The sequence below is a fragment of the Hippocampus bargibanti genome, linkage group LG15, assembly GCF_051943395.1.
Source record: "Hippocampus bargibanti isolate YZ-2025 linkage group LG15, ASM5194339v1, whole genome shotgun sequence".
Taxonomy (NCBI): domain Eukaryota; kingdom Metazoa; phylum Chordata; class Actinopteri; order Syngnathiformes; family Syngnathidae; genus Hippocampus; species Hippocampus bargibanti.
In genome coordinates, this window is record NC_142748.1 from 7,338,437 (window position 1) to 7,358,652 (window position 20,216).

Consider the following 20,216-nt stretch of genomic DNA (forward strand, 5'->3'; position numbering starts at 1 on the left):
GTAGTAACCCCTCGTACGGTGCTTCTGTGTCGACCACTAGATGGCGCCATGGTAATATATAATATATTTGCCTAAATTTGTGGAGGGAGACAAGTGTAAATGTTGAGTTATTTTTTTTTGTTTAGTGGTGGATAAAGAGTGTTTTATAAATGCAATTAAGTTAATTTAACACTTTTGTATTTGTTGGTTGAAATTCAGTGTGCTGTCAGTTGATCACAGTATGGCAGCAACTGCCCATCTAACTCCACTTGAGATAATTATTTGCCTTTGGACCGCCCTCTTTTCCACTTCCCAACGCTGCATTTGGAAATAAACTTTTGTCTGAGTCCAGGACGCGCCTGGGAGGATGCCACGGTTGATTTATTTCTTTAGAGATTGACCATTTCACTCAGTAACTAACTTTTGGTATCCCCACCCCTTCTTTTGTTGTTTTGAACTGGATCATCATGTTGCGGATTTTGGTAGAATCTGCTGCAGGCCTGCCAAAAAAGAAAGTTGGAAGTCCTGATCCAATCACCACAGTGGTGTTTAGAGGTAAGTCTTTTTCTTTTTAATTGTTTCAAGTTATTATATCTTGACAGGAAAACTACTACTTGTAGATTCAATGGCGAATGTGTTGTGATATGTACTTATTTGTTTTTATCCTGTGATTGAATGAAATTCTCTTTGAGAACAAATCAGAGCAAATCGTCTACATGCCCAAACATTGCTCGCGGGATGTCAGACAGGAAAAAGAATGCAATGTTGGAATGAGACGGGGTTTATATATGGCTGTCAAGTTGGGTCACAGCTCTCATATTAAAAACTAACAGACCAGAGGCAAAATGGCTTAAATCCTTCCAAGTGTGTCTGCTTTGCAGGCACCTTACAACCTGCAGGTGTGGTTACTTCCTTTCCGATTATTTTTGCTTACCCTTATAAGGGGAAAAAATGCAGCTCACTTCTTGTATCAGAAATAATGAGTAAAAAGAACAAATTTGAAGGGAATGACTCCCGCATATGGTGTGATGTCATTCAATTCTTGTCTTGCTCAAATGTATATTTTTTAAATTTTTTCAGATGAGAAGAAAAAAACAAATGCGATTGATAGTGAGGTGAACCCGGTATGGAATGAGGTAAATGTTTGTCCAACGACAACCCACAACATTTCAGTTCATTCAAATCTTAAACTATTTGCAATGCGACAGTTTCAAAATGGCCTCTGATTTACTCATTACAGTAATCCCTCGTTTTTCGTGGTTAATTCAGACCAGGAACTCTAAGTCATTTGTTTTTTTTTTAATTCCCTGAAAAAAATAGTGATGCACTGAAACTGCGATAAGTAAACCGTGAAATAGCGGGGGATCACTGTATTATATTACATTTTGGATGTTTCCACTTTCTGCAGTTTTTCTTACTATATCTGACCCTTGCTTCATTTTACCACGCAGGTCCTTGAGTTTAACCTAAATGGAGCTGCGTTAGAACCCAACTCCCACATCGATGTGATTGTGAAAGACTCGGAGACCTTTGGGAAAGATAAGTAAGTGGCATCATCTCCCCAGAGATTTGGCTACCAAAAAAATCTATATAGTCTCGCAACTGACTCAATAGATTGTATAGATCGGCGTGATAAGTAGGAGAGGAAAAAAACTGTTTTGTTAGCTGCCTCTGCCCCCCTCACACACCTCCTGCTTACCATGCCGAGACTTGCCAAGCCGTGTGGGACGACCGATCCTGATTGGGCAACAATAGACAAAGTCAATCGCTACTTGTGTTCTCAACCAGAGAGAATGGGGGGGGGGGGGGGGGGGGGGGGCAAATTCTCCGCAGCATTCTAGTTTAGTCGTGTTTGGACTACATGGCAAGAAGAAGCCTGTCGTTGCTCCAAAACAGCATTGCTTGAGAGCACATATGGGACTAATTCATAGAAGCCACAAAGAATGTTTTTCCTCTGGCGGACTAATTACTGCAGTGCAGCTCTTAAACTTTTACAACAGTTAAAAAAAAAACGTGATTTTCGCTTGTATTTTTCTTTGCATGTATTTTACTAAGCTGAGTCACCCCCATGCATGTGACAGGGCGCTTTTCCAACGCTATGAGTCTACATTGAGCAAAGTTTTCCGCTGGCTTGTCTGACACACTCCCCAAAGATCCACGCAGTCATAGCACACCCTCCCTCTTTCACTTGAATAGTTTTCCAGTCCCTATTTTTTGAGCTGAGCCTCCATTGTTATGGCAACGTGAAATGGGGAGGAGACCCACACATGGATGCCCTCTGGACTGATTCGATTTTCCAAATTAGAAGCGATGCTGTCGTGATCGGCATCATCTGATTCACAGATTCCTGCGGCGACGACCATCACTGGTTCTCATTGATCATTTAAACAAAATGGCTGACGAATGCTTAAGTGAATTTATTGCTAAAGTTTCCATATAGGACTATAGTGGCTACATGCTAATACTGGTTAGCACAGTCATGGATTTATGGCTTCCTGTGCCACTGCTCACCCACAGAAAAACTTAATGAAATGTATTATTATTATTATTTATTTGTTTTTCAGGTTCATCACTTCCGTCGGTTCTTTTTTAATGATTGTGTGAAAGCCAGAGGGACTTTTGGACTTTTCTTCCTCTTGTCTTCTTTAGTCATCACTGATTAGCCCCTCTTCCATTACTACATACTAATTCCACGGCGAAGATCATCAGATTGCTCTCATCGCTTGTCGGCTATTAAGGAATCAGTTTGTGACGTAATCCCTTTTTTGGTTAGAACGCAACAGAGGAACAGGAGATTAATTTTGAGGAGCACAGTAATTAAAGCAAATATTGTCGGACACTGAGCAAACATAGCAATCCTGTGGAGTCACTTCCACAAATCAGCGTGCTTCCCCTATAAAACTTTCTTGTCCAGCGATTTATTTGGCCGAAGGGGTGACTGTGCGCAGCTGTTACCATCTCGTCCAGAGAAATGGTGACAGCTGCGCAGAGAATGATGTTTTTTTTTTTTTTTTTTTTTTCAGATTCATCGGGTCAACAAGAATTCCCTTGAAAGATCTCGCCTCTGGTCAACTTAGATCACTCCCGGCCAAAAATGTCCATTTGCTTGACGAAAACAGCCAGAATATTGGCGTAAGTGTGATTTTTGGCTGATATACTGTATATTGCACAAAAATAATAATAATGATAATAATAATTTTCCTCCAGGCGACAATGAACCTGGTCATTGGATATGATCCACCTCCCAATATGAACCCAAATGCAGACGAATCCCACGATGGCGATTCCACAGTGGATTCTGGTATGAGCAACTCCACTACTTTTAATTTTTGTCACCACCAAAACGCGACGTCACCTTCGCACATCCCACCGTTCAAGGCAGCGCAGAGCAAGGTGACGAGATGACACCCGACGGGGCCCCGAGTGGGTCTGCGACCGGACCCTCTGCTCCCGGTCAGTCTGCTAGCCTTCGCAGGCGCATCGCAAGGTCGCAGAATCGACACAGACTTGTCAACAAACCTCAGGATTTCCAGGTAACTATCAATTGAGTCTTTAATGATCAAAGCAAGGCCATTTTATCCAATTTGCCTCAGTTGAATCCAAAGGTAACAACAAATAGCTCAAATCTTAATTCATTCACTGCCAGACATCTGGAGTTATATTAGGTTGATTTGAAGTCCACTCACACCTGAAGATGTTGTCTCTCCATCAGATCCGCATCCGTATCATCGAAGCCCGCCAGTTGCCAGGCAACAACATCAAGCCGGTGGTCAAGGTCCAAGCTTGCGGACAAACGCACAGGACAAGAATTAAGCGAGGAAATAACCCCTTCTTTGATGAGGTACACCAAATTATAATTTTTTTCTTCACATGGGGCAGTTTCAACAATTTTTCTAACGCATTTTGTATATGAACAGATGTTTTTCTACAATGTCCACATGCTTCCATCAGACCTGTTTGAACAGAACATCAGTTTTCGGGTAAGTGGATCGAAATGAGTCAATATGTATTGTATTGTATTTGGTACAGCCGCCCCATTTCATGCTCATATAACTCCAGACCCAAATCACTTAAGAATTAATGTTTTTTTTTCTTTCTGATGAAAGAAGAGAGTCGAAAGTTTCTAACGCTATATTGAATGTTTATGTAGTCCTAAAACTCAATATTCTGAGGGTCCTGCAATTTGAGTGAAAATGACAATAACACATTTTTGCACATCATCCGGCAGTGAATGATCTACCGTGTTGTGTGTCTTTGAGTTGTCAACTTGTTTTTTTTCTTTTTTTCCGCTTCCGTAGGTTTATAATTCCTACTCCCTGAGGGCTGACAGTCTTATGGGAGAATTTAAGGTACCATTGTGAATCGATATACATTCGTCCACATAGTTTAAAATCAGCGGGTTTTTGCAGTCATGCTAATGTTTTTGTATTCCTACGCAGCTGGACGTTGGCTATGTGTATGACGAAGCAGGTAAGCTTGTGATGAAACCCCTTCTTTGCATTTTCCAAGACTTGAACGCACTTGGGGCAGGGGGGGGGGGACTCGCGTCGCAATGTTTTTTTTATAATTGCGCGTTATATTAGATATTCGCTCGCGTAACACAAAGTTGTAATCTTGCCCTGCAGGCCACTCTGTCATGAGGAAGTGGCTGCTTCTGAATGATCCGGATGACTGCATTTCTGGAGCTAAAGGATATCTGAAAGTCAGTCTCTTCGTGGTCGGAATCGGCGATGAGCAGCCGGTAAGAAAGGAGGAACATTTGTTCTATATTTAAGGCTCCATTTTCCCACTTTATCGCCCAAATCAATGAGTTTTCTCATTCCTCGTCCTTTCGCAGTCTGAGAAGAGAGAGTCAAACGACGACCAAGATGACATCGAAAGCAACCTGTTGCTTCCGGCCGGTGTCACTTTACGATGGGCCACGTTATCGCTGAAGGTGTTTAGAGCGGAAGACATCCCACAAAGTGAGACACGTTGCGCAAAGCCATTCGATTCACGTCAAGAGGAAGAGGGACTTAACTCATTCAAAAATGTGTCTACTCCAGTGCCAGGGTTTTTGTCATTGTCACTGGAATTACAGGACCTACAGAATATTGGGTTTTAGGACTACATAAACATTCAATACAGTGTTAGAAACCTTAGACTCTATTCTTTCATTAAAAAAATAAAAGTTAATTCCTAAATTATATAGGTCTGGAATTGTATGAGTTTGAAATGAGGGCGACTGTACAAAATACAATACATACATATTGATTAATATAGTGCTTTAACACCAGCTGAAGGAATAAATCGCTAACATGGACAAAAAGCAAATGCTGCCCCCTCGTGGAAGTGAAAAAACATTGCCAGAAGTCTAACCAGCGCTTTAACAGCACCCAAGCATGAGAAACATGAGCAAAACCCGAAAAAATTTGGGGATGGCGCTTTACGTCATATTTACAATTCTCGAATAAATTTGTGAATGGCAGTGAATGAGTTAAGAGTCGGTCTTCTCTTTTAGTGGACGATGCCTTCATCCAGTCACTCAAGGAGGTATTTGGCGGAAATGAGAATAAGAAGAACCTGGTTGATCCTTTCATCGAGGCCCGTTTTGCTGGGAAAAAGGTTCCTCGGTCATTCATCTTTGTAACAACCTCATATTTATACATGCGGAAAGATACATTTGACTCCTCTTGTCGGCGCAGCTTTGTACCCAGATCATAGAAAAGAACGCCAACCCCGAGTGGAACCAAGTGTTGAATCTTCAAGTTAAGGTGATTCGTTTTAAATCTTAATTTGTACTAAAGTGGGTCATGACCAAATATTATTTTCTGTTCTAGTTCCCTTCCATGTGCGAGCGTGTCAAATTGACCGTCTTTGATTGGTAAGTTCCTCATGAAAGAGTGTCACTGTTTATTTGATATGGAAAAGCATCCGCATGCTCGTCGCGAGCACGTATAAGAATTATGTTCCCTATGAGTCAGACTGCGCGGACTCCCCCCCCTGACAATAACAAACTCTGTAATGCTGTTGGCACCCTCTTCCTGCTCATTTTCATCACTATGTACTCCGGAGTGAACAATATATCTGATAAGGCAGTGAAGGGAAATGGATTTAAGAGGAAGAGTGAAAAAAAAGGTTGACTGAATTGCCGGTGAAAGCTTCCCCACCCAACCTAATTTTGCAGAGTACTCAACTTGAACAAGTTCAACTCCTCCAATTAAACGTACCATATTAAGTCATCAATTCAAGAACTGTAACACCCCCAAAATACTAATGTTGCAAAGGTATCTTGATGAAAAGGTTTCTTCACCCTTTGAAGGTGTCGGACATTTCGCTCCTCACCCGAAGAGCTTCGTCAGCGAACTAAAGTTGTACTGGGAGGGTCAACTCTATCCCTATATATACATCCCTAATGGACAGAAGACACCTTTGTACCTATAAATTTTTGTCCATTAAGGATATATACATGGGGCCAGAGTTACCAGCACCACTTTACTCCACTGACGAAGCTCTTCGGATGAGGAGCGAAATGTCCGACACTTTTCAAAGAAGTACAAATGACGGCTGAAGGAACCTTTTCATCGATGGACCATTCCTGTACGACTGAGAGCCTACACAGGCGTTGCAAAGGTGTGTTTAATTTTGTAGGGCGGTGATTGCAAAGCCACCATCGCGCCATTTTTTAAAAAAAGCCCAGCGTTGTAATCCATTGTGGATTTTTGCATGTTTATCTTGCCACTTGAATGTGTGCGCTGAGCTATGTGGTAATGAATGTGACTGCAGGGATCGCGTGACAGGGAATGACGCCGTCGGTACCACATACCTCAACTTGGCCAAAATAGCCTCCTCTGGGGGCGAAATAGAAGGTATGTTTCATTATTTGATTTTGTTTAGTTGATTTAGTATAACTTTCTATGAACAATGTTGCCACTTTTTCTAATGGTGCCTGTTGGCGTAACGATAAACCCATTAGTGCCTTTGTTCTTGTCTGTTTTGTTTTTGCCCAAAAATAGAAGAACATGCAGGAAATACGGAATTGACGTCCTATGAAGGTTTGTTCATCCACTCTCTCTGCTCTATGAAAATAATGCAGTAATGCTCAGTACAGTGTCCCCCCCCACTGATTTTGGGGTTGCTTGATCAAGTACTTTATACACTGCTAACTAAAATGTGTTTCGCTGCCCATTAACGCATTTTTTTTTAATCTCCAGTGAATTCTTAGTGTAATTTGTCTTTGTGTCTACGTGAAGCTGGATCAGGAGAATCTGAGATCGGTTTCCTCCCCGTCTTTGGTCCCTGCTACATCAACCTGTATGGCAGTCCCAGAGAGTTCACTGGACTACCTGATCCTTATGAAGATCTCAATTTGGGAAAGGTAATTGCAATGTTTATCAGTTGTTTGTGAACTGGCTTTGTCATGCGTATGTGGAACTGCCGCGGCCTGGAATTGAAGCGGATTTACGATGTGAGACAATTTCTTTTCGTCAATGGATGTTACAGCTTCATGTTTGCTTTCAAAATTTAGCTTGTAGCAGATGTACACATTTCACTATGACGTCCGCGATTCACTGGTGAAAAAGACGCTTTGATCCTCTCCTGTTTCATCTAGAACTGCTTCATATGAGAAAGAGGGTGCAGAAAGTGCTTAGGATTTAATGACTCTCTCGTGTCTTTGTGTTCTCATATTAGTTGTTATTTTATTCTTTTGACTTCAGGATGGCGCTGAGAGAGCGGCTGCCTTTACAGCAGCTCCTGTACTACTTTTTCCTTCCCTCTTTTCATCACTTTGCTGCTGTGAAATGTAGATTTCTCCACTGTGAGACTAATAATCTAATTTAACGGTCATTGTGTTTTTTTTTTTTGAACAGGGTGAAGGTGTGGCCTACAGGGGCAGGGTCCTGGTTGAAATGTCTACTAAGTTAGAGGGCAAAGTTGACAAAGCAGTCGACAGCATCCCGAGTGATGATATTCTGGTGGTACAGGTAATATATATATATATATATTTTTGGCATGAGATGCAAAAAAAAATTCTAGCCAGTAACTTTTTTTCCCCACTTTTCAGAAGTATCAGAGGAGAAGGAAGTTCTGCCTCTGTGCAGTCTTCCACAGTGCTTCCATGATACAAGAACCTGGCGAACCAATCCAGTTTGAAGTCAGCATCGGTAACTATGGCAATAAACTGGACACCACCTGCAAACCGCTGGCTTCCACCACTCAGTATAATTGCGCTGTGTTTGATGGTGAGTGAGCCTCAATTCAAATTACGGTGAAATTAAAGATTTATTTTTATTTATTTATTTTTTATGTCATGTTTCAAGGTAACCATTACTATTATTTGCCGTGGGCGGGCACCAAGCCGGTAGTTGTGGTGACATCATTCTGGGAGGACATCAGCCACCGTATGGATACGGTCAACATCATCCTCTATATCTATCGCCACTTGGTAATGCTATATTTTTAATCCCCAAATAAAACATGACATTTTTTGGGGTGGGATGTGAGTTCATCGAGGCATTTGATTCCACAGCAATCAAACCTGGAGGCCTTCCGAACGGCGGTCTCGGCGAAGGCACCCGACAAGCAACTATCTGGCGTATGGGTGAAGTTGCTGACTCAGCTGATTGAAGACATTGAAAAGTAAGCGAAGGATCAGAATCAAATGGCGTTTAACTAAATCACGTTTGATTGTGACAAAACATGGTCTCCTTTGTCCAGTTTCCCAACCCCGGAACTGGACGGCCGCTCTAACCTGACGTCTTTGGACATCCAACTGAAGAAGCTCCGAGACAATGTCCTGAAGGGCATCCAGCAGGCAGCTGGATGTATGAGAGAAGACGCCCAAGATATCCCCGACACTCTGGCCGACATCGAGTCGTGGGCAGACAAATTAGCGGCACTTGCGGAAGAGGTAAAAGCAGAGAATCGAACTGAAATATTTGTGCGGTGGATGAGTTCTGAATTTTGTAGCATCACATGCTAAATTCTCCCACTCTGTGTGACTCCAGCCCCAGAACAGCATGCCCGACGTGATCATCTGGATGCTGCGTGGCGAGAGGAGGGTGGCCTACAGCCGCATACCAGCTCACCAAATCCTGTACTCCACATATAGTGAGCAGGCCTGTGGGCACCACTGCGGCAAAACCCAGACCATATTTTTAAAGGTATAGATTACAATCAAAATATATTGGCAAAGCTTGTCCATCCATATCAGATGTCTAGTTCTTCTCAGTACTTATCAGAGATATTTGTTCGGACATTGCGAAGGCACAAACACAAATTTCCTTTTACTGCCAGCAGGGGACGCAGCTATTCATGGGCTTGCCATGTTACAAGCACCAACATCCATAAACCAACAGCACATATCAATTTTAATAGGTTGTCTTTCCACGAACTGATAGATTTGTAATCTGGCTAATGAGCTCTTCCTGTGAAGGAGTTTACCAAGTCCTAAATTCCGCCCAAGGCCAGATCTCCTACCTGAGGTTGACAGTTTAACAGGCTGTGTCTGTTCACCTCAGATTGACCCCAGATTTTCTGTGCTTCCATTGTGGGCCTTGTTTTCGGGCCAACTAATAATGAAACTTTTCAATATGATGACATCTATTCTGTCTATTCTCCATCAGTACCCAATGGATAAGAACAGAGGTTTGAAGGTGCCCGTTCAGATCCGAGTCAACATGTGGCTGGGTTTGTCTGCACATGAAAAAAAGTTCAACTCCTTCTCCGAGGGTACTTTCAGCGTGTTTGCAGAGCTGGTACGTTCAGAAATTACAGGGGGAGGAAATGAGAATGTTCACTTTGAAACTGAGCCATCGTCCCTTTTATGGTTTTGCAGTATGAGAACCAAGCCAGTATGTTTGGAAAGTGGGGAACCACAGGACTGGTAGGGCGCCATAAATTTTCTGACGTAACAGGAAACCTCAAGCTGAAAAAGGAGTACTTCATGCCCCCTAGAGGATGGGAATGGGAATCGGACTGGTTTATTGACCCGGAGAAAGCGTGAGTCCAACTGCATACGAATTGCTCCATAGGCATTTATCCTCTATAAATACAACAGATGTACTTTGTATTTGTTTGCTTGACTCTTCTGATGTGACTTAGTCTCTTAACCGAGGCCGATGCGGGCCACACTGAATTCATGGATGAGGTTTTCCAAAATGAGACCCGTTTCCCAGGTGGAGAGTGGAAGGCAGCCTCTGAGCCCTTCACCGACGTGGTGAGACAAGCGCAAACATAAACGCCGCCATGACGTTGAGTTTTTTTGTTGCTTACCTATGCGTGAATGTCGCGTAGAATGGTGAGAAGAGCCGGAATCCACGGGAATTTGATTGTCCTCCTGGTTGGGCGTGGGAGGACGAGTGGACAGTGGATGACAACAGAGCTGTGGACGATCAAGGTGCTGTTATGAATCCATTGGCCCTGAATGGCAAAGACAAAATGTTCTTACCGCAGGATGGGAATATGGACTGACCATCCCCCCGGATGACAAGCCCCGTTCGTGGGTCCCGGCGGAGAAGGTCTACCATGTCCACCGTCGTCGACGGGTGGTTCGACCTCGCAGGAGAGCCGCTCTTCCCACGAATGCAACTGGAGAGGTTAGTATTTCGTCGGCGTCGCTCCGATTTTTGAACAAAATGTCTCCAATGACACCTTGCGTGCAGAGGCGGGACCAAGGTGACCCGGAAGGTTGGGAATTCTCTTCGCTGATCGGTTGGAAGTTCCACCGGAAGGAACGCTCGTCGGATACGTTTCGTCGGAGGCGCTGGAGGAGGAAGATGGCGCCGGAAGACCGCTTGGGAGCATCGGCCATTTTTAAACTGGAGGGTGCGCTGGTGGGTACAAAATCTGTTCCTTTTAACCTGCAGTAACCAGTTCTCGTATTTAAATATTGACTTTAAGAGTTAAGTGCGCCATTTTGATTTTACTTTACAGGGTGTTGACACGGAGGAGAAAGATAAAAGCTCCAAAGGCGATGCCACAAAGATGTTTGGTGCTAACACACCCACCGTGTCCTGCTCCTTGGACAGTGAGTGATATGCAGCATATTAAGAATAGAAATGTTTAAGTGATTGTGTTAACACGCCCCTCCCACTGCCTTTTCCTACAGAATCATGTATGTATCACCTGCGTGTTTATGTCTATCAAGCAAGAAATATGACATCGATGGACAAAGACAGTTTTTCTGGTACTTTAACATATTAGTTTAATTAATTCTAACAATCTTTGGCCACAAATTTCCCAATTTTTCCTTCTTTTCTGCACAGATCCCTACGCCCACGTCTCCTTCCTGCATCTAAGTAAGACAACAGAGAAGCTGCGTGCCACGTTAAACCCAACTTGGGACCAAACTCTGATTTTCAACCACGTGGAAATTCACGGGGACCCACAAGCTATTTCACAACATCCGCCGGATGTTGTCATCGAGTTCTACGATCATGACCAAGTGGTAATGCAATACACAAAGGGAGTCGTTTCGTAAATATGAGAGAATGTTCTTTGCTTGACATAATCATTAAATGTCTCCAGGGTAAGGATGAGCTGCTGGGTCGGTGCGTTTGCGTTCCATTGGTCAAGTTGAATCCCAGCATGGATCAAATACCCAAACTGCTCTGGCTCCCCATCATGCAAAGAGGACGCCAGGAAGGGGAGGCCCTTGTTGCCGCTGAACTTATCTTGAAAGATAAAGTATGCACCCCAAAAAATGCCGATAGACTTTGTCAAAAGTTGAATTTTTCAAATATTGCAAACTTTGATAAGATAAGATTAACTGCAGGATGATTTTACTCCTCTTTACTCTCTACGGCAGTCAGGAGAGTCAGATCTTCCTCTTTTCCCCCCAATGAGGGCAGAGAACCTCTACATGGTTCCTCAGGGCATCCGCCCTGTTGTGCAGCTCACTGCCGTAGAGGTAACCGCTTATATTTTTCCGCCTAACAAATTTGAAATGCAATATCACTAAATTCGTATTTGTAAATGCAGATTCTAGCATGGGGTCTGAGGAACATGAAGCCCTTTCAGCTGGCCACCGTGTCCTCCCCCAGCCTGGTGGTGGAGTGCGGCGGGCAGAGGGTGGAATCGACAGTCATCAGGAACATGAAAAAAAGTCCCAACTTCCCCAGCTCGGTCCTTTTCATCAAAGTGGTAACGTCCGATTGGATTGTATTAGCCTTTATTAGTCTTGCAGAGGAAAGTTATGGAAAGGAAAAAGTAGAAAAACAAAATACAGGAACTGCTGTAAACGCAGCATCTCTGTGTTTTAGAACTTAATGATGCTCTTCAAGTCACTGCAACTGAACTCATTTATTATCTCTGTCTCCCCATCTTTGCTCCAGCTTCTACCAAAAGATGAAATGTACACCCCCCCAATCGTGCTGAAGGTGATTGACCATCGCCCGTTTGGCAGGAAACCGGTGGTGGGCCAGTGCACCGTCACCTCTTTGGAGCGCTTCCGTTGTGATCCTTATGTTATCACGGCTGAGGGAGCAATGGCTTCCAAAAGTAAGGATGATAAAATATCTCAATTTGATGGCGTGTTTGACAAAAAAGGCCCAAATTCTTGATGTTTTCCCTTTGCAGTGGCCCTGATGGCAGCGATGCCCTCTGGACATGTTTCCATCACAATGGAAGAAACGAGATTACTGTTAGAAAGTCAGGTAAGTCGCACGTACAATTCTTTCATTCAATGTTGTCATGATCTAATCACCTTAAAAAAAAACTTGACTAAAAAGTCAGAATTTGACCCACACTGTCAAATTTGACAACGGGTGTCACTCTGGCTTGCAGTTAATGTGCAGCATGTCAGCTGCTGTCAACAAAATGACACCTCCTACCTCCAACTTTGTATGTATGGAGACTTATCGTTGCAATTTTCGCTCTATTACAACACCGGATAGCCAAACGCAGCGCTAATCAAGTCACAAAGCCATGAATGTGCGCTGGAGACGACACGCTTTTGCAATCTCTTCTTATTGATCGTTTATGGATCACATCTAATGAGCACATTTTATACTAATACAGCTTTTCACTGAAGGAGAGTAGCGTGACTTTGGCATCGGAACCTACGGAGCTTTGACGTTTGTATCGGTAGCACTGTGAAAAATTGAGCCCAAACATCCAAAATGAATATTGACGTTGAAGAAAAGTTAGCGCTCAACAAGATTGGCACATTTACAATCACCCGTAAAAAAAACTGTGCTTAGATACAAACGTGCTGTTCAGCCCTCCAATCTGCAGCTCAAACATGCCCAGCCTCATTTTTTGCAACTTTAACTGCTACACTGTCTTTTAAATCAGTCTTTTATTTTGTAAATAAATCTTTATCTTCTTTTTACTTCCTATGTATGACACAGCACGTGGAGAAGGTAAGTTCTAATCAATTGATTTACTTTCAAAGTGAAAAAATTGATTGACTGGAAAATCCACGACGTTGTAGGAAAAGCAAACGGTGGATTGGTGGAGTAAATTCTACGCTTCAGTGGGCGAGAATCAGAAATGCGGCCCGTACCTCAAGAAAGGATATGACACCCTCGCTGTAAGATTTTGCTTCCTGTGTACACAATTTGACTAAATCGTGTGGTTTTATCAAGCTTCACCCCCCCCCCCCCATCTTCAGGTGTATGATTGTGAACTAGAAGACATTGAAGAATTCAAAGGACTGACAGACTTTTGCAGTACTTTTAAGTTGCAACGAGGCAAGAACGAGGATGGGGACGATGACCCCAGTGTGGTTGGGGAGTTCAAGGTACTTTGACATAATCGCAAATAAACCCCCGCCCACCCCTCCTCATTTCTGAAATGTTATTTATGGTTTTACCCATGCAGGGCTCTTTTAAAGTGTACCCACTGCCAGATGACCCCGGCGTCACCCCTCCTCCCCGGCAATTCAGAGAACTCCCAGATAGTGGTCCTCAGGAGTGTCTGGTCAGGATTTACGTGATCCGGGCCATCAATCTGCAGCCGAAAGACAATAACGGCAGAGTGAGTTTTTTTGTATTATTATTATTGTTATTTTAATAACGAGGTCTTCTCAATGTGTTGAACTTATCACTTTTGTTTTAGTGTGACCCATACATGAAGATAACCCTGGGAAAGAACACGATAGAAGACAGAGACCATTACCTCCCCAACACAACCAACCCTGTATTTGGAAGGTACTTAACACCCGGGGAAGATTTTGTTCATTAGCATGGTGGTTCATATCCCCCCCTCCCTTTTGGTTTTGTCATAGGATGTTTGAGATGAAGTGTTTCTTACCCCAAGACAAGGATTTGAAAATCTCCGTGTACGACTATGATCTCCTGAGTCGCGATGAGAAAGTCGGGGAGACCGTCATCGACCTGGAGAACCGCTTCCTATCCCGTTATAACTCGTACTGCGGACTCCCGCAGACGTACTGCACGTAAGGCAACCGCGGATGAGTGAAATCTACTTTGTTTGCTCTTCTTGTTTCTTATTTTGGATAATTTGCAGATTTTTTTTAAAGAATGTGGCTTGTCTTGCAAAATGGTCAAAACGGTGTATTCTTGATTCTTAGTCTTGATTCTTGCACAATGCAAGAATCAAGACAAGAGCCTACTGGACCCTTCGCACCCTGCTAACCACCTTTTCCAGGAACTCCCCTTAGACAGGCGCTATTGATCCATCGTGTTCTACCAGAGACAAATGCCTTTTGTGTTCTATATACTTGTCCAATTCTCTGTTTCTGCTTCGTTTTTTTTGCTATCAGTTCTGGAATCAACCAATGGCGTGACCAGCTGAGGCCATCCGACATCTTGGAGAACCTAGCGCGTCTAAAAGGCTTGTCCAAACCTAGAAGCGAGGACAACGGCTCTTCGCTCAGCTTCAACGGAAAACAATACACTCTGGCTCAGTTTGGTCAGTTTCTCCCACAGTCTTGATGTTCCCCAAAAAAATGAGACGACATGACTTGTTTTCACTTCCAGAGGGCAAAAAGGAGATTCATGAACACTTGGGGCCAGCCACTGAGCGTCTGTGTCTGCACATCCTGCGAACGCAGGGATTAGTACCTGAGCATGTGGAAACCAGGACACTTTACAGCAGTTTTCAGCCTAATCTGTCCCAGGTTTGTCCAGATTACACGCTCTGACTGTACTGATATCCGCGTTAACCTTTTTTATAATCGGATTCTTGCAATAACTTTGGTGCGTATACAGGGCAGGCTTCAGATGTGGGTAGATGTTTTCCCCAAAAGCATGGGCACACCCGGCCCACCCTTTGACATCACACCACGCCAGGCCAAAAAGTGAGCGTACGCTTTTTTTCTCAACCACAAATCACACCATCAGCACTGATGTCAGATTCCGTTTTTTTTTTTTTTTTCAGGCATTTCCTGCGAGTCGTCATTTGGAACACGACAGATGTGATTCTGGATGAAACCAGCATCACCGGAGAGCACATGAGCGACATTTACGTCAAAGGGTACAAATGAAATACAGTAAAGTCTCGTTATATCGATATTCAAGGGAGTCCGAAAAAATATCGATATAACCGGGACTATCGATATATCCGACCCTGTTTGCATGTAATTTTCTCCGTGCGTGCATAGAAATAGTATCGATATAACCGGGACTATCGATATATCCGATATCGATATAACGAGACTTTACTGTAATCATATTATCTCCCCCATGAACCTCAAAGCTCAGGTCTGGCACCACTTTCATTAGGGATATATATATATCGGGCCGGAGCTACCAGCACAATTTCAGTACGCTGACAAAGCTTTTCGGATGAGAAACGTCCGACACCTTCAAAGATGGCCGAAGAAACCTTTTCATCCATAAATGACTTTATTCTTCATTATCTTCTTCCTCTCATTTAAAAAAATGCATTTTAGGCAGAGTTATTTAGTTCTTTCTGTAATTCTAATTTGCTACAGTTGGATGCCAGGAATGGAAGAAGACAAGCAAAGGACCGACGTCCACTACAGGTCTCTAGACGGAGACGGCAACTTCAACTGGAGGTTCGTCTTTGAGTTCGACTACCTTCCCGCAGAACAACTTTGCCTTGTCTCCAAAAAGGTGAGTGCCCTTTTTCCTCGTCTGCCTTGTTAGCCTCCCGGAGTTTAGATCTCAGTGGTTGTCAAATCAACAACGAGTCGCTGTTTTAACAGGAGCACTTTTGGAGTCTGGACAAAACGGAGTTCAGGATCCCGCCGAAGCTGACCATTCAGATATGGGACAATGATAAATTCTCACTGGATGATTATCTAGGTGAGAAACGTACTTTAACAAATATGTCTCCACAATAACACCCTCATAGTGAATCCATTATTCTGTAAACCCACATTGTTGATTTTGCTCGGATTCCCAGGAACGCTGGAGCTTTATTTGCACAATTTGATCCCGCCCGCAAAGACGCCAGAGAAATGTACGCTGTCCATGCTGGACGAAATGGACACCGACGTCCCCCATAAGCCCGAAGCTACCAAGTGCCTGTTTACCCAAAAGTCAGTGAGGGGCTGGTGGCCCTGTTCCATTGAGCGGCATGGGGAAAAGACCCTGGGGGTGAGAATGGACAAAATTGATTGAAAATAAATAAATATCAGGCCCATAGCTGTTGTTATGTGTCCATAGGGCAAAGTAGAGATGACTTTGGAAATTGTCAGTGAGGCTGACGTGGATGAAAAACCAGCAGGAAAAGGCAGAGATGAACCCAACATGAACCCGAAACTGGACCTTCCAAAGTAAGGAGCCCGCAAACAAACACTTCTGTCATTTTTTTTAACATGGCGGGTGGTCATTTTTATCACACATCTCCATGACCAACAGGCGCCCCGAAACATCCTTCTTCTGGTTCACCAACCCGTGCAAGACCATGAAATTTATCGTGTGGCGACGCTTCCGCTGTCTTTTCATTGGACTCATCGTTCTCACCATTGTGCTTCTTTTCCTCGCCATCTTGCTTTACTCTCTACCGGTAAGCGTTAACCAAACATATTGTCACCGGAACAGTGCAAAAAAAGAAAATCCCACATGAAGCAAATATGTGGTCACCTAAAATGTCCTTTTTCTATTCCAGAATTACATTTCAATGAAGATCGTGAAGCCACTCAAATAAATAGGACCGTCGCCAAGGTACAGTGGACCTCTAAAGAACTCTGGAAATATCCAAAGGATCAAAAAATGCAGTAATGTCAAACTATTTGTCTTTTTTTAAAAACTAATTGTGAATGGGAAGGGATGCTTACTTGCACTAGTTCAACATTCTGCCGCGCACAAAACTGTGATTCAGTCAACGGGAATGGTGATTAACTTTTTGCATCTGAACACTGGTATCACTCACTGGTTTTTATTAATGTTAAGAACGTTAATTAAAAACACAAAACTTAAAAAAATGTTTATATTACAAATAAAGATTTTTTTTTTACTCATTGAATGTGTAATTAGCCAAACGTTTTGGTATTGGCTGAATCAGATGTGCTACACACGTAACATTTCACATGTTCCTGTGCTTTTGAATTATTGTGAATAAAAAAACTGACGCAAAGATAAATTGGATTTATTCTTCTTGTAAATTAAATTGGTTGCAACATTGTTGCAAAAAAGCTTCCACCTCCCCTCTTCGCGCCAGACTGTTGGCTTTGCCTTGGAAGCGGCCATTTTTCCCAGCTCCCTTACCTTGAAGCAACTCCAACAGCCTGCGGGGGGAGAAGACGATGGATACAATAAATATTGTTCCATAATTGCATGATAATCTGCATTTGGTGATAAAAATACTGTGCAGTTTTATAGTGATAACGGAATTTTATTTTTTTCCACCTACCTTGGTCCCATTTGTGTGACTTGCTCGCTTGGTCCAGCTAGCAGAAACAAACCAGGTCCTTTATCCTCCCCAACAGTCAGAAAGACCAAAGTTTCCTGGGAACGGTTAAAAATAGATTACGGATAGTTTATCTAACAACAAAAAAAGTTGTATACTTTTACCTGTGTGTTTATTTCATTGACGATGATGTTCATGAATTCATGGTCCCCTTCTTTTCTGGTGGGTCAGACGAAACCATTTTGTTTAGACTGTAGGCAAAATCTGACCATGTAACAGGAGAAAAAAAACACCCCTTACCTGTGCAAACTGAAGAAATTCCCTCTCCGCGGATCATTTTTAAAGTTGTGAGCGATGAGAAGGGCCATGTCCCGAAGTAGGTTCAAGTTAGTCTTTCCCCACCCCCGCAAAAAAAGCATTTTACAAAAATTCCTCAACAAAAGTCTCTTGCATATAAAATCAATGAGAACATCTCACCTTCTGCACAAGCTTCACAGACTTTTGCAACTTGTCCACAGCCTCAACGTGTTCATCTGGGCCGGTTCTGGTGACCATGGAGAAGCGGTTTTAATTCACACAAACGATTAGTGGTATAAAGTCAAATTCAAGTAAAAAAATTGCTGATTGTTTTGATGGATTAGCTTACTTGAGCAGAGCCACTAAAGAACGCTCAGTACTGTAGCTCTTCTCAGCATATTTCAATACTCTGTTTCCGACCAGGAATATCAGATTGGTTTTATTTTTCTTTCCTTTCTCCGTCCCCAGCAGCTTAATTACCTAAAATCCAAATGGAATGACTTTTCTAAGCATAAATGCTGGAAATAAAAGCCAAGTGGTTTTTAGCCACCTGCAAGTGACTGAGGTTCGACACATGCGTTCCACAACACATGTTGGCGTCGACACCCTCGATATCAATAATTCGAATCGGCCACGTGTGGTCGACTGGCAGTCCTCGACTCCTCACCTGCGTAGAACACGGTTAAGCGCTTGTCATGTACAAAAAAAATAATCACTGCAATTTTCATCAAGATCTGCAATATTCAAATAAGAATTTTCAGTGAAGTACTTTTTCCAACTCGGCGCTGTCATTATATAGTAGCTTAACGTTGACTGGGATGTGATCTCTGATCTTTTCATTGACTGCTTCCTCCAGTGCTTGTACTTGGGCTGCTTGAACAACAGGGGTGTCCAGTTCAATGGTGCTTCTCTGACGTCCAAGTTCCCTAAAAAGAAATTCAGGTGTTCTGCAACAATTGGACATGTTTATATTTTAGACAGAAAGGATGCAGAACGCCTTGGCTATATAAAGTAAAGTATGTAAAGTGTCCTTAAGAGTTTTGAAAGGTGCTTAAACTGTATTATTATGATAATATACATGTCATATACCAAGACGTGGTCATGTATCCAAACATGGATTCTGCTAAAGCTGTGATCAGATGTTGTCCTAAAAGGGAAATAAAACACACATTAGTGTCAACATTAGCTTTCAAAAACACTTTTCGAGGCCCACCTGAGTGTTGCTGCATGTGGTCAAACCTCCTCTCCCAGTCCACCTTCACTCGCACCACCTGACCGACCTCCACGGGGGAGGCCACAAAGTGAGCAGCGTCTTGGCACTGTCGGGTCACCCTCAAAACAGGGATGTCCCCTATGAACCCACGGTCATCTGGCTAGTGGCAGAAGTGGAAAAAAATACAATGCAAATGAAATATTTCTGCAAGGTTCAATCATTATGCCATTCAATTCGGAACTCCACGTTTGCAAAATCATGCATACCTGGCCGCCTCCCTCGGGGAATAAGATGGTGTCTTGCAGCGTGACAGAGAATCCATACACAGTTTCTTTCTTTGCACCAATTTCCTGTTTGAGCTCAGCAGGAAGGCAGGAAGCTACAGTTGTGACAAACTAAGACAAAGTGGTGACATTAAAATGTATGTCGTGCAGAAATTTTTTTTCGATCGTGCAAAAATATGAGTACTGTATTGCAAAAATAGAAAATATGTCTGAAACTGAAATGTAACTTTTAATAGATAATATTGTGATGTCAACTTTGATTATCTTCCAGAATGAGGTGTAAATTGACCTCCCTAACCCCGAAAAAAAACAAACTTGTACGTAACACAAGTAATAATACAGTATTACAAAAAAGGACTGTGAACTTTGGCAGCAGTTAGCAACTATGCTAACCCCTTTTGCAGCGAACACGACGTGAGTGTTATTGTTTCAAAGACATGCAATCCCAGTCATGCCCTTACCTCTTTCAAATAGCAGTCCCGTTGACATCGGAAAGCCATACTCGCTTACTTTTGAAGAAAGGTCGTAAATAATAAGACGCAATGTGTACAGTTTACAGTTCATTGAGCTGACATTCTTCTACGGGTAGCGGGAGGGCCAAATTCAACAAAGGCGTTTTTTTCACACAGTAAAAACTAAGTTAAAGACCATATGAATGTCTTTGATATAAGTTTAAAATA

At 42.9% G+C, this 20,216-nt stretch overlaps 2 protein-coding genes across 3 annotated transcripts; one reads left to right on the plus strand and one right to left on the minus strand.

Annotated features, from left to right (window-relative positions):
• The first annotated feature begins 310 nt into the window (after window positions 1-310).
• LOC148887431 (myoferlin-like) lies at window positions 311-17,480 on the plus strand. Of its 2 annotated transcripts, none has more exons than XM_089014905.1 (54): window positions 311-534; window positions 1,060-1,115; window positions 1,431-1,522; window positions 3,003-3,111; window positions 3,187-3,280; window positions 3,358-3,512; window positions 3,692-3,820; window positions 3,897-3,959; window positions 4,278-4,328; window positions 4,419-4,449; window positions 4,605-4,720; window positions 4,817-4,943; window positions 5,480-5,583; window positions 5,664-5,732; window positions 5,799-5,842; window positions 6,745-6,827; window positions 6,975-7,013; window positions 7,212-7,336; window positions 7,830-7,943; window positions 8,024-8,201; window positions 8,280-8,404; window positions 8,489-8,598; window positions 8,677-8,869; window positions 8,967-9,122; window positions 9,585-9,716; window positions 9,797-9,960; window positions 10,063-10,177; window positions 10,255-10,357; window positions 10,414-10,793; window positions 10,894-10,987; window positions 11,069-11,146; window positions 11,226-11,407; window positions 11,488-11,646; window positions 11,768-11,869; window positions 11,941-12,102; window positions 12,294-12,459; window positions 12,538-12,614; window positions 12,745-12,801; window positions 13,311-13,322; window positions 13,394-13,492; window positions 13,574-13,702; window positions 13,783-13,938; window positions 14,020-14,111; window positions 14,189-14,359; window positions 14,687-14,835; window positions 14,904-15,043; window positions 15,135-15,223; window positions 15,304-15,399; window positions 15,860-16,001; window positions 16,094-16,193; window positions 16,294-16,487; window positions 16,557-16,666; window positions 16,752-16,899; window positions 17,002-17,480. In XM_089014905.1, the coding sequence occupies exons 1-54, from the start codon at window positions 447-449 to the stop codon at window positions 17,038-17,040; spliced, it is 6,288 nt and encodes a 2,095-aa protein (XP_088871031.1). In that variant the 5' UTR covers window positions 311-446; the 3' UTR covers window positions 17,041-17,480. The 2 variants fall into 2 exon arrangements, with proteins under 2 accessions (XP_088871031.1, XP_088871030.1); XM_089014904.1 differs by lacking the exon at window positions 12,745-12,801 and having other exon boundaries at window positions 312-534; window positions 10,414-10,556; window positions 10,623-10,793.
• aarsd1 (alanyl-tRNA synthetase domain containing 1) lies at window positions 17,466-20,156 on the minus strand. The gene is made up of 12 exons (XM_089014907.1): window positions 19,998-20,156; window positions 19,519-19,647; window positions 19,253-19,412; window positions 19,129-19,186; window positions 18,809-18,965; window positions 18,590-18,706; window positions 18,389-18,519; window positions 18,220-18,286; window positions 18,043-18,134; window positions 17,907-17,961; window positions 17,746-17,840; window positions 17,466-17,620 (listed from the first exon to the last, which is right to left on the minus strand). Exons 1-12 carry the CDS (start codon window positions 20,034-20,036, stop codon window positions 17,482-17,484), a joined length of 1,239 nt encoding a protein of 412 aa, XP_088871033.1. The 5' UTR covers window positions 20,037-20,156; the 3' UTR covers window positions 17,466-17,481.
• Window positions 20,157-20,216: the final 60 nt, after the last annotated feature.

Coding starts and splice junctions, on each gene's coding strand:
- LOC148887431 (XM_089014905.1), top strand. CDS start 447: ATGTTGCGGATTTTGGTAGAATCTGCTGCAGGCCTGCCAAAAAAGAAA. Junction 14,112..14,188: donor ACCAACCCTGTATTTGGAAG/GTACTTAACACC, acceptor GTTTTGTCATAG/GATGTTTGAGATGAAGTGTT. Junction 15,400..15,859: donor AGCGACATTTACGTCAAAGG/GTACAAATGAAA, acceptor AATTTGCTACAG/TTGGATGCCAGGAATGGAAG.
- aarsd1 (XM_089014907.1), bottom strand. CDS start 20,036: ATGGCTTTCCGATGTCAACGGGACTGCTATTTGAAAGAG. Junction 18,707..18,808: donor ACAGCGCCGAGTTGGAAAAA/GTACTTCACTGA, acceptor TGTTCTACGCAG/GTGAGGAGTCGAGGACTGCC. Junction 17,621..17,745: donor GTCACACAAATGGGACCAAG/GTAGGTGGAAAA, acceptor CTCCCCCCGCAG/GCTGTTGGAGTTGCTTCAAG.